This window comes from Anastrepha ludens, chromosome 2 (assembly GCF_028408465.1).
Source record: "Anastrepha ludens isolate Willacy chromosome 2, idAnaLude1.1, whole genome shotgun sequence".
NCBI classification, from domain to species: domain Eukaryota; kingdom Metazoa; phylum Arthropoda; class Insecta; order Diptera; family Tephritidae; genus Anastrepha; species Anastrepha ludens.
The window spans coordinates 35,418,013-35,432,170 of NC_071498.1; the positions used below are offsets into that span (position 1 = coordinate 35,418,013).

General features: G+C 38.4%; 1 protein-coding gene across 3 annotated transcripts in view; it reads right to left on the bottom strand.

Annotated features, from left to right (window-relative positions):
* Nucleotides 1–320: 320 nt before the first annotated feature.
* Nucleotides 321–14,158, bottom strand: part of LOC128868398 (uncharacterized) — a 111,015-nt gene continuing 97,177 nt past the window's right edge. For 2 of the 3 annotated variants that reach the window (XM_054110448.1, XM_054110457.1), the window contains 6 exons: nt 13,872–13,994; nt 9,201–9,343; nt 3,942–4,223; nt 3,380–3,865; nt 1,453–1,608; nt 321–1,394 (listed from right to left, as the gene is read on the bottom strand). In XM_054110448.1, coding sequence (XP_053966423.1) covers nt 813–1,394; nt 1,453–1,608; nt 3,380–3,865; nt 3,942–4,223; nt 9,201–9,343; nt 13,872–13,994 — 1,772 coding nt within the window. In that variant the 3' untranslated portion in view covers nt 321–812. The remainder of the gene's footprint in view (nt 1,395–1,452; nt 1,609–3,379; nt 3,866–3,941; nt 4,224–9,200; nt 9,344–13,871; nt 13,995–14,158) is intronic. The other variant, XM_054110467.1, reaches the window with a different exon arrangement.

Consider the following 14,158-nt stretch of genomic DNA (forward strand, 5'->3'; position numbering starts at 1 on the left):
ATCTAACACCCTTATAACTTTTACCCCACCTCGTCGAAATATGCTTCTTGCGCCTACCGTTAGATAAGATAGACAAGATAGCCTCTGTGTGACTATATCGTACCGCCAGATCTTGATGAGCTGCTGCAACAAAAGCAAGAGCAACATGTGGACCACAAATACTACAGAAGGCGAAGAAGTTCGACTGATCCAAAGCATAACTCTCCCTTATTGTTACTACTATTAACCCGGAGGTGTGAATACATAAGACGTATCCTTATTCCCTCTTTTCCACTGAAATAATTTAACAGTATTTTTGTATATGCTTTTATTAAAAGTAATGATACAATAATAAATAAGTTACATTATATGTAGTTGTACATTTCCACATAACAATCTAGGTTGAAGCTTACACATATACATACATATTTTATTTCATAGCGTAGTAACAAAAGTAAAATTACAAATTAAACTAAGACGAATACTTAAGAGCTAAGGTTGCGCAACCCCGATATTATTTTTTAAACTTGATAAAAAATGATAAATGCGCACAATGACTATTTAGGAAAGACATACCATATGTACTTACTTTCACACATACATACACACCAATATGTAATCGTATGTACGTGATATTAAGCCAAAAACATATGAGGAAGTTTGGTACAACATAACGGCACTCAACATTCGTATAAAAACTCGATGTCATCAAGAAATATTGCGACCATCCATGCCTCGTCTTCTTGTCTGTACATCCACATACACGTATTTTAAAACACCACTTTCGAAAACTTAAATTAAATCCCTGCGTAGCGCGTCCCTTCGCTCTCCCCTCAAGCTTCGTTCGTTTGCTCTGTTGTTAACTGACTATGTGCCGCCTTAATACTGTCCAACTTGGCCTTCAACTCAGCCAGCCGATCGTATATAGGCTGTGGCGTAATAATATCCTCCGTAGTGATTTCCTCGACGTTGCTTGCTGTAGGTGTAACCTCCTTTATTAGCTGCATGCTCTCCGTCTCCAAACCGGCACTCGCACCACTGTTTGTCGCTTGCTCCGGTACAGCCGTTGTTTCGTCGGCACGTATAATAAAGCTACGCGCCTTCTCCGAAAAGCGATGCGCCTTGCCATTCTCCTCCTCAGCCATGGAGTCCTTAAGTGTTTGTATATCCAAACCACCATCACCACCATCATTATCGCTATTTTGGTTGTATTTGGAAAAGTAGGTGAGTGATTTCATTAGTTGATAGCTCTTCGAAATTGGTATATTAGAGTCGTAGACACTCTTGCTGGTACTACAATCCACATAGAACCACCAATTACATTTCAAGATTGTTTGATCGAAGAGTGTGTTCTCCGGGCAGAGGAAAGACTTACGCACGAGGCCATCATCGGTGAGTGCGCACACATGGAAGACCTAAAAAGTAACTGATTTGAGGTAACCGAATCAAAGGATTGGTTAAAAGGTGTCTTACCATGCAACCCAAATCTGTATCCGCATACAGTCCAGGGAAATGTTTCTGTTTGCCACATGAGAAACTTGTGGGTGGTAAATCGACTTTTGATTTGAAGTTGTCATCGAAATTCTTGTCATAACCAACGGGATAGTACTCACGAGGAGCGTTCATCACCTGTGGAGAAAGATATGTAATACAAGTTATTTTCGAGTATTAAACTTTATAAATAGTAAGAAAATGCATAACTAATATAAATGCAAACAGCCCGACATCCTAGCCTGTACAAATTATGATGGTAAATATATTCATTATTATCATCAATATCAGACAGTATTATAGCTCGGGGTGAGCTTTAGCTTTATTCACAATTTTCTTCAAGGCATTACGATTTTTCATTGTTCCTGCGTTCAATATGATCCAACCAACATATTCTTTGTGCTTTAATGCATAATGATAACAGTTTTCTATATAACGTATTCTATATGTGCCATCACTTTCACGAAGTGCTCCAAAGAGCTTTCGGGCATTTTACGTTCGTATGTTTTATTTGAAGCCACAATTCGGTGTTCTATTGTGTCGTGCATATTGTCGTTGTTTTTTAGTAAAACACCAAGATATTTAAATTGCTGAACTCCTGCTGGTAAATATATACATTTTATAACGGGGCACTGTCTAATAGGCCGGCACTCGCAGAGAATAGACGTGCAGACACGTGACTTCTGAAGAATCCGTCTAGATAAAGAAAAGTAAAAGACGAGTTTGCACCTTTTGTGCAGCCACAGCGTAGGTAGGCAATTCTTTAATGAGTTGGAAGATCTCAGGAAGATCTCCCCAAAGCTTTTTTTCTTCATGCGGCATCACAATGACAACCACTACAATCCTACCTAACCTAAGCTATATACATTCTGCTCAAATATGAACGAGACGTTGACATATGGCAAAAATAAATTTTTTGTTTTTTGGTAGGACTGTTATAAGCTTACATGGCAAATTTCAGCGTGATATGTCACATAGTTTGTTTTCTGTGCTACTGTAAACAAATCAAGCTCGAGTGTGTTCTGAAGGTACATTTTGTTCTAGTATTGAGAAAGTAATTTGCAAATGATGCCCGATTATTTGCATTTGATTGTGAACTGCCCTATTGAGAAACTCATCAGCATGCATGGTACTGTTATTTCTGAACATAAAAGTCGCCTTCCCAAAATTAAATTTTTGGAAGGATTAAAAAACAAAACGTATATGTTACCCTCCTCTTTTGTGTTATGAAGAGACTAATTTTACTTTGGAACCTATATTTTAGAAAGAGGCTTTAACATACTGATGGGTAATGAGCATTTTTGTAAGCTGATGAAATTCTATTACAAATTATTGTATATCTGCAGCTTACTCCTGAATTCCACGTACACTTTGTACCGGGCGTTTTCTAGAATCAGGCTTAGGCTGTTAGACTGCGATCTACTGAATATGAATAAAGTTCTTACTCTTTCGGATCGCTTAGGATTCATCAATGAATCCAAAAGATTCGCAGAAGAGTGAGCTCAAATCAAATTTTTCAGTCTTACCATCCCTACTGTGTCTATACTGTATCTCTATTCCTTCCACTATAATCTATTCGGGTGTAGTACAATGATCTTTCTGACTGAGTGCTTGAAGTTGTCCAACCCCACACAAATCTAATCTAATCTAATCTACCCTTTGTACCATGCCAATCTTGAGTGTATATGAGGTAGAACGGTACTGAAACCAATAATCATCATATCCCCAATAAGTTTGTGTTCTTAATGTATACCCGACAAGTCAAGAAAGCCACTTATCTACCAACCTTCTCTCATTCAACCGACCCATCAAAACCTCCCATTTCTCAAAAATTAGCCGACTGTGTGGAAAGCCAAGTAAAGGTATTCGGAACTCTCACATTCCCCACAACCAACTCATTTCCTCTCACCTTAGACATCTTACTCTCGAAGGCAACATTTTCTTTGACATTTTGGTTTTCGAATGCATCCTGAGCTTGCGGCCAATTCATCATCACCGGAGCTCGGATGGCCGCCACTGGTACTGGCGTCGTCGTTGTCGTAGTTCTTGCTGTGGTTGATGTACGCACAAATTCCTGTCGCAACTTAGCCGCCAACATTGCGCGATGCTCAGCCTTCATCTGTTGTTCGCGCACATAAATTGCATGCTTGATCGTATCGACAGTGACATTAGCCGCCGATGCCAATTCCTCTACAGTCACATCCTTCAAATCGAATTTTGGTTCCTCGAATTGTAAATAATTCGGATGAGAATGCATAATGCGTTCTTCGGCGTTTGCTATAGATTTAGTAGCCGCAGCGAGTCGTGCAACAGAGCTGGGCATTGCCTGAAAAACAGGCACGGCAATGGGTTGGGAGACAGTGGGGTTGGCAACATGGAAGGTACGATTGGAGTTCTGCGAAGACAAAGAAAAAATTATAAAAAATTATAAAAAAAAAGAAACAACAACTTATACATATTTGAACACTCACCACTGGCCCTGAGTAACTTTCGACTAATTTATTGTTAAGGCGAACGCGTGGATTCGTTGTATCCACGGCAATATTTGTACGTCGCTGTGCTATTTGCGCGACTGGTACAGTTGCAGTTTTTGGAATGGGACGGAATGCAGGTACACCTAACGGTAATGGACGTGCCTCTGTCATGAGTTGCTTGGGCGCAGCCGGCCGCTTTACATTCTCTCTATATGTGGCACTATAGGTAGGTGAGGCGCGTGCGCCAATGCGTTTATCGGGAATGGGATGCTGTCCTGGCTGTGAGGGTAAACAAAAAATAAAAATTTTATAAATAAGTACGTAATTAGATATCTGAACAACGTATTCTGCATTTAACAAAGTTTACAAAAAAAACTCAAGCCGTTCACATCATTAATTTCAATGTAATTCTCCACTTGAAAGATCGTACAGTGGCAAGGAAAGACTCTATTTAAGGATTCTCAAAGTTAACAGCGCATGTATTTAATAATGAATAAAACGGCGTTAACAATTTACGATCCATAGAGTACGGTCAAATTCCAAACTATTAAACTACAATTGAACTAAGCTCATACATTTCGATACCTAGGAGTTTTTGGGGCTGCTGATTACAAATTCAGTGCCAGTTTTTCAATACTCAAACTAGCGGGCGCAAAATCAATGCTATGTTTGATGATCTTAGCTCATCCTTTTGATTGTACGTCTGCGATGTTGGAATTATCATTTTGAATTTTTAAAAACTTACACGATTTTATGAGCTTTCAACCCTCATTTATAACATCTGAACATGATAAGCACTTTTGGAGTTCAGAACCATGTTTAGCATGCAAAAATACATCGGAAATAAGACTTATGTAGAAAACAATTCAATTTTGTAGGCTTGTGTTGTATTTAAGTCTGTAAACAGGAGTTTTTCATTTTGGTGCGACCCAGCAAATATTTTCCTCTTGAATTTTCTGTAAAAAATTCAAACCCTCTAACATTCTAGCGCTTTAATAAGTTCCACGTAATTTCTTTAAGAAGAGAGTCAAAGGACCAACCAGGTAAGAGTTGAGGATTAAAATGTTCGATCAAAAAACTGCTCGCTAAATTTTATTACAGATATCTGAAGATAGTAATAGCCTTTGAGCTCGATTTATACAAAATGTTTAAAGTAAACTAAATACTATTTTAGCCAACAAATTAAAACTTTACCAACTGTATAAAAAAAAATTGTGATAAGGTGAAGCTAAGTCCTCTTGGCATTCGACTATTTGCTATGCATAGATACCATCGCTTGCAATTAGTTTTGAGCTACTAAAATGGATGTTCCACTACGATGTCTGTTCTGATTATCCGGAATCTATGTAAATCTGGGCCACGAGGACCACGTGTATGTGAGCAACATTTCTTGGTGGAATTATACAAATGTAGCAATAGGAGCAGTACGAAAGATTTGACACCACCTTATTGAAAGTGAGTGCCTCTTATGATTTTATAAAATGCGTTAAGGGCTGAAATATGCAAAAATTTTACCCTTTTCCATCTATTAAATGAGCAATTACTTGAATTTTTGTTGTTGTAATACATTTATGATTAAAAATTATTTTCGAGGATATACCCAACTATGAAAAATAATTAAGCCATATAAATTAATCAGTTTTAAGCATAATCAACTATATTTTTATTTAGGATTCAAATTACAACTAATTTTGGGGATTATGCTGATATTTGGTACTGAAAAACTAACACTAACAATAACAAAAGGGCTTTAAAGATTTTGCAGCAAATGTCATAAAAAATAAACTATTAACAGCTATAAGCTCAACCTCACTTATGGGCACTCAAGCATCCTTAGAAACTTCGAGTTCATCCCCCTGTCAACGAATCAGTGTATACCCTCGCTTAGTCCAACCGGAACCTTCTCCACTCATATTCCATCAAGGGAAGAGTGGACCGGGGGCTACACTTCGGGACAGGGTCTGGTGAACTTGTTCACGGATGGATCGAAGTTGGAAGGATTCCGATTCAAATTCAGGTTACCTGACCACTGTAGTGTGTTCCAGGCAGAGGTAGCCGCAATCAAGGAGGCAGCTGATTGGCTGTTCACGTGCGTACTAACAATCAGCAAAGTAAATATTTAATCCAACAGCCAAGCGGCAATAAGGGCCTTCGGGTCAGTGACAATACATTCGAAACTGGTCAGGGAATGCCTGAACTCACTTTCGAATGCATCCGAATTCTTTGACATTAACCTCATCTGGGTTCCTGGCCACAGGCCACAGCGACATTGCAGGAAACTGCGATACGGATGAGCTGACCAGACAAGGGACATGTGAGGTGATCTCCCCGCGAAAGGAGAGAATGGGAATCCCCCTCACTACCTGCGGTCTGCTCCTGGAAAGATGAGCATCGCTCCAACTCAGCGAGCGTTGGGCAAGCACACAAACTTGTAAGGTCGCGAAATCCTTCTGGCCACGTGTGGACCGGGAGCGCTCGAGCGAGCTTCTGAGGTTGACAAAATATCAGCTCTCGAATCTCGTGGGTTTTTTCACAGGTCACTATACACGAGAAATGCATGATGTGAGGCTTGGAATTACCTCAAATCCCTTTTGCGATGGATGTATGGAGGATGAGGTCGAATCATCTCAGCAACTACTCCCTAGCTGCCCTGCTCTGGCGGGGCTAAGATCCAGACATCTTGGCTCTTATTTCTTTGCTGCGCCTGCTGGTATAGCAGGCGTTGACATTAAAAATCTGATGAATTTCATCAGTAGCACAGAGCGGTTGACGCAAACGCAGCACAGTCATCGTTCGTAATCCACACACTCTAACCCACCCTCCTAACCATCCCAGCACCACCTCTCCCCGCCCTCTCCCCGCATCTCATCGGTCTTCCTCACTCACTTCACCTCCTTCATAATAGTATCACAAAGGAAGAATCCGTTTTTCTCGTCCAAGTGTGCTCATTCCTTGAGCAACCATACCAACCTAACCTAACCTAACTATTAGCAGTTATTATATTATTATTCACACAAAAAGCAGCAATTGCAAACGCTGATTACGAGAACTTTTCCGTGAGAAGACCGCATCCTAAATAAAAGTTAGCACTGCGGGTTTAAAACACTACAACGGGTTTAAGAAAAAGCATATACCAGAACAGCAAAACTAGTAAAAAAAACTTTGCACAAGTACGCAAGACTTGAGCTGAGTGTCTAAATAAATTTTAATTGGTCCATGAAACATCTAGTTCACAAGAGTCAAATATAATTGACGTATAACGGCATTTGCAAAAATTATAAATCTTCCGATGGGATGATTAATTTTGCGCCACCTTCTATAATAATATAATATATAAGTATATTAAATACGTATATTTAACCTTCATGTGCCCGGCTTACTACATTTGTAGTAAATTGTGAAAAAAAGTGAGATAAAAAAAAATTTTCCGAAACAACAATGCCCGAATTTTTTAGTAGCTTCCTGATTATCAAATCAAAGTCAATTAAGAGTATAATAACACTCGAACTATTATTTGCCTGACCTCTAGACCCTACTTGAAAAAACATCATCTAGCGGCCGGCTTACTACATTTGTAGTAACCATATAAAATGTATGCAAAATAGTATTTTATAGTTGACTTCAGCCATCAATGCTTCAACAAATTCTAGTAGATACGAATGAAAAAGCGCGAAAAGGAGATAAAATAATCTGGGAGAAATTAACCTTAATTGAACTAAGAGTATTTATAGGTCTTGTGTTACTAGCAGGTGTAAATAAATCAAATGACGAAGATGTGGATGTGCTACGGCATTTGCTTTTATCGAGCAGTAATGCCTAAGTCACGCTTCAAAGAAATTGTTCGATTCATCAGACAGCGAGCGTACAAGAGCAATTAGGCTAGAAGCCGATAAGGCTGCTCCAATATCTGAATTGTGGACACAAATGAACGCAAATCTGCGCAAATATTACCAACCATCTGGAGAAATTACTGTGGATGAACAATTATTTGCTTATCGCGGTCGAACTAGGTTTACTCAGTACATACCCTCTAAGCCTGCCAAGTATGGGATAAAGGTTTTATTTGCATGCGATGCTAATAGCGTTCTATCTACTCAAAAGTGAAATATATACTGGAAAAAACTCAAATGCTGGTCGAGCAAATAACGTAGTGAAGGTGTTGTGCAAAGGTTAGTATGCCATTGGGAGAACACCGGAAGGACTATTATTTGTGACAATTTTTTTACATCGCTAAACTTAGGCAAGTATTTAATGTCCAAAGGTCTTGCTATTCTTGGTACTGTTCGTCAAAATAAAACGTTTGTACCATATGAAATGAAGGCTGACCGCAATCGTGCTGAAGAATCTTCCATTTTCGGGTTTCTCGATGGAAAGTTTTCTTTGGTATCTTATGTTCCAAAACGAGGCAGATCAGTTATAATACTTGCCAGCACACCTTTGACAAATTCAATTGTAGCTGAAAAGAAAAACAAGCCGCAAAACATCCTTGATTACAATGCAAACAAAGGAGGCGTCGACGCAATGGATAAAATGCTTTCTGCATATTCAACGAAACGCAAAACATTGCGTTGGCCCTTGGCCATGTTTTATAACATGCTGGACATAAGTGCACTTGCATCATTCATCATTTACTCGGAAAACAATCCATATAATCGTCGCACAGACGCGCGATTTCTTGCGGAGCTTGTCTAAGCAGCTTTTTATGCCAGCAATTGAACAGCGCTCTCAAGTTCCCCGGGTGCTGGGATTCCATCAAACACGTAAAGCTATCGAAATGGCACTGGATCGATCCCTTTCTGCTACATCTAATGTTAATTCATCTATTTTACCTGATATTTCCAACGATAAACAACCAAAATACCCTGTACCTTGTCAATACTGTGAAATAGGAAGTCGTAACAACACACGAAAAATCTGTAGTTGGTGCAAAAAAGCAGTGTGTAATGCACATGCCGAAACATATATTTTGTGAAAATGCTGTTCAACTCCTGAAAATTAAAACATTTTCTGTATTAAAATTATCACCTGAATTCAATATTTTTAAATAAAAAGGTTATTACACACGTACAAGTAAAAAAAAACACCATACAAGTCTTTTTTTCTTAATATTACATTGGTTTTGCATGCAATTACGTAGTTACTACAAATGTAGTAAGCCGACCGGGTACGTAAGTTTTATATCCCGGGCACATGAAGGTTAAGGAGTCACTCACCAGTTTCCATAAAATTGTATGAAATGTCAGACTTCGAACTTACCGCAAGTTGTGTGGCAGGCAATACACCAGCAGCATTACTTGGTGGTGGCCCATTTTTATAGCTAATAGCGCGACGACGTTCCGGTTCACCTTCCACATTGCCCAACGACTCGGCAAAGCCCAGTTCATCGCCCAAACTGAAACCTTAATTGAAAGAAAACAATAAAATGTCATTAAGTTGCTAAGTATTGTTTTTTCTTTTTAATATTTAAATTTATAAAACTCGTAGCAAATAGAAACTAAATAAAATAAAAAGTAACACATTTTTTTCCTTACAAAAAAACTCGAACACGCAATTGCACCGCAAATTTAAAACAATTATTAGAAATTTTTGATTATGAATATTTTTCAATAGTTTTTATTGTAGCCAATTGTGTTTGATGCAGCACACGGAACCATTTTTATAAATAATAACAGTATGTAAGGTGGCTGGCTGGCTGTGCTTATTAGCAACAATCAATGCTCGCCTAACGCTGCTGCTGCTCTACCAATTATAAACACCAAAGCGCGCCGCGCATGCGTGTAGTTATAATTGCCTCCTGAGCATATGATTTTTCACCTTTCGCTTGCCTTTGCGTATATTCGCGTATGTTTTGTTATCGATTTTTTTTGCTTATTTCGAAACATTAAGTCATTGACATTGGCACAAATACATAATAAAGCAAGTTTTATTTATGAACTCTGCACATATTTTATTGCGATTTTTGTGGTTTGGATTTTTTTGGCATTGCCATTCTGTCTATTATAATTTTTATAAAATATTTAAACGGTTAACATATTAAAAAAATAAAATTATAAATGTGTTTTAATCGACTGTGAAAATTGGTAATTGAAAAAACAATTAAACTAATTAAAAGTATTAGTAAACACAAAAAGTAGATTAGAAAAATAAAAAGATTAAACTACTAATTAGTTTTCTTTAATTGATTAATAAAATTTCTTAAATATTAGACTTATTCTGACAAATTGTATATTACATAAAAAATACATACATACATATATTAATGTGCGAATTTAAAGATATCCGTTTAAGCAAAATTATGTGAAATTTGTTAAAAGATTTCTAAGTATATTATTATATAAGGGTATTCACAAGACAGTAATCGAAAGAAGAGTTTTTTTGTACTCGACAGAACCAACTTCTTTAAATTTCTCCCCAACCGCTGAATTGTCGACACATTCGGACGATTATTTCCACCAAAAAATCAAAAATTCTGCGATGTTGTTTTTAAAGATTGCTAATTTTCATAATATGATAAGTTTGAATAATCTTAATTTGTCAAATTGCACATCTGTCTACTTGATAGATCCCAAAAAATTACATAAAAAAGATACCATCTTGGAATTACTCACTACTGACTGAGGCGGGACTTTAAAAAGCCTCTTTATACAGGGTGGGCCAAACAAGACCTACTAATGTTAAGCACAAATAACGTTTATATTATTTGACATATTTATTTTTCTCTTTTTGTAGGTTAAAATTGAATTGTTGGAAATTTATTATGGATCCCTACAGTACAACACAACGCGTTAAAATTATCGAGTTTTTCTATTCTTGTCAACGATCAATTGATTTAACGAGTGTAAATATCGGCATATGTCGGATGAAGCGCATTTCCATTTAAATAGTTATGTCAACAAACAAAACTGTACATAGATTGTGGGGCTCTGAAAATCCAAGGGCAACACACCAACATCAGTTGCACCCATCTAAATGTACTGTTTGGTGCGGTGTTATGGCCACTGGCCACTAGAGTTATCGGTCCATATTTCTTCGGAAATTAGAATGAAACGCCGGAATCGATTTCAGGAACTTCTTACAGAACATTAATTGAAAATTTTTTGCGTCAATGGCGGAGCGGTATCCTATTTGTGGTTTCAACAAGATGGGGCAACTGCGCATACTGCTAGGCAAACTATAAAACTGCTGCTGTATATATCTGTTTTAGAAGGGTTTACGATTTATAATACATGTGCATACAGCAGCCGCCATAAAATAATTATTACATAGCATATACTTGACCTTTCGAAGAACTGTCTATCCTTTGCCACTACTTTCTTTCATCTTTCGATAGCGCACGAACTGCGCGTCTTTTGTGAGTATCCACGAATCGATTAATTTTTTGATTTCTTCATAAGAGTAAAAGTTCTTATCAACGAGAGTACGTCCCATCGATTGTTAATCGGAACAACAACGTCTGACAGACTAGCCGATGGAGTAAGGTTCCATATTTATATGCCGTAAAATTCTTTTCCCACCAGACACCGATCGATATCCTGCTGGATAATAACTTTAAGGTGTATTCCTTGATACATATACACGTATATATATCAGGTACTTTTTTAGCTCCCTGAGAACTATCGATATCGATAACGATGGTTTGGCAGCTGGGAATAGCGAACTGTGTTCACCTTTCTGTTTAGTAAGGTTTGGCAAGTCATCGTGAATCGTTTAACGCCAGAATAACGCTTCCAAATTGTGGAAATTTGATTTGCAAAAAAAAACATATAAAGGTTGGCCAAATGTCTTGCGGTATTTCCGCAAGCTTGTCTTTGCAAGCGCGTAGTTCTAGTTGTATTCGTCGCATCGGTTCACGCTAGAGCTTTTTGGAAAGCTCTTTTCACGTGCTAACACGTGTTTGATTAATTGTTGTTTGCTTTTAGTCGTTCGTGAGTTATAGCGTCGCAAACATGGAGCAAAATAAAGAGAAAATACGGCATATTTTACAGTACTACTACGATAAAGGCAAAAATGCATCTCATGCTGCCAATAAAATTAGTGCAGTTTATGGACCCGATACAGTTTCCATTTCCACCGCACAACGATGGTTTCAACGTTTTCGTTCTGGTGAGGTGATCGAAGATGCGCCACGGTCCGGAAGGCCTGTCGTCAAAAATTGCGATCAAATCGCTGAATTGATCGAAATAAAATGGCATAGTAGCAGCCGTAGCATCGGCCAAGAGCTGGGCATGAGCCATCAAACCGTTATAAACCATTTGAAGAAGCTTGGATTCAAAAAGAAGCTCGATGTATGGGTGTCACACGACTTGACGCAAAAAAACATTTTTGCCCGTATGGATGCATGCGAATCGCTTCTGAATCGCAAAAAAGTCGACCCGTTTTTGAAGCGGATGGTGACTGGCGATGAAAAGTGGGTCACTTACGACAACGTGAAGCGCAAACGGTCGTGGTCGAACAGAGGTGAAGCTGCCCAGACGGTGGCCAAGCCTGGATTGACGGCCAGGAAGGTTCTTCTGTGTGTTTGGTGGGATTGGCAGGGAATCATCCACTATGAGCTGCACCCCTATGGCCAAACGCTCAATTCGGACCTGTACTGCCAACAACTGGACCGCTTGAATGCAGCACTCATGCAGAAGATGCCATCTTTGATCAACAGAGGCCGAATTGTCTTCCATCAGGACAACGCCAGGCCACACACATCTTTGGTGACGCGCCAGAAGCTCCGGGAGCTCGGATGGGAGGTTCTTTTGCATCCACCGTATAGTCCGGATCTCGCATCAAGTGATTACCACCTATTTCTGTCCATGGCGTCGGTAGTCGGAAGTTGTCCACAAGAGAGTCCTGTGAAAATTGGCTCTCCGAGTTTTTTGACAATAGGGGAGCGAGCTTCTATAGGAGGGGCATTATGAAGTTGGCATCTCGTTGGGAACTCGTCATCGAACAAAACGGCGCATATTTGACTTAAATCGCATTATTATAACCAATTTTATGAACAATTGAAAATTCAATAAAAATACCGCAAGACTTTTTGGCCAACCTACTACTAATAAATCTGTTCGCAAAGTTTATAGAGGAGCTGAAGAAATGAGGTCGAAATAAAGAAACAGCTGCCGTTACGATGAAAAGCGAGCGCTATCGAACCATCCAGATTGAATTTTTGTTTCCAAAAATTAATCAGCTAAGCATCGACGACAATTGGTTCCAACAAGACGGATGTTTCTGTTTTGCAATATCATTTTAAGTTATCAAGCTCTTAAAGAACACCCGCATCACCTAACAGTTAACAAACTGAACTGCCACATCTGGCGTTCAAAAACCTTGCCAAAAAAAAGCCAATGCATGAGATTGTTTCACGCTGTTTTTGGCTACAAACCCCTTACCAGGTAATGTGGAATGAACCGGCGCGTTGCCTTGCTCTATTATTATGCTTAACATTTTTCCAGTTAAACAAACTTGAAAGCAACTCTAATGCGAACGAATTCTAGGCCTGTTCTGACTTGCTTACAGAAGCGAGAGGTACTGCATTCATAGGAAAAGGCTTCCGCTAAACAGCAGGCATGAGACCCGCAAACTTTTTCTATGTGTGTTAAATATGAGTGAGGTTTCCTTTTATTCTTTAGCAGTCTCAGACTCATTATTTAATAGTGGCAACTCCTATCAACGTGGTACTGCATTTGAGTGGTTCTCATTCTTTCTAAAGTTTTGTTCAATTAATTTTTAGATTTTTTTAATACGCATTACCAAATAGACCAACCAGACCCACAGGGAATTGCGTCTAAGATTACAATATATGCAATTACTTTGATTATTATTTTTTGCTTGTTCACTACATATTTCATTAGTAGACTCGTGAATACCCTTTTTACATACATTTTATATTACTTAGCCAGTATTTTGAACATTGCAAATTTTTTGTGTTGTAGCATTTACCTAAACCAAAATGTGCTTTAAGGCCGCCCAAATTCCTTACACGAAATAGTCCAGATTTTTTGAAGTTACAATTGAGTATGAAACCGAATTCAGATTCAAAAACGCATGTCCCGCAAGCCAATCCTAAAAACAAACACAGAAAAAGGATATGTTTTTATACAGAAAGATTTTTTTTTTTTGAAAAGAAGAAAGCGGTTGTGATTAGTTAAGCATTCTGTTTTAGGATATTAGTTGAGATGGTATGTTGGTACAATATGATTGGTGACTGTTGGTGACTGTAGGTAGAA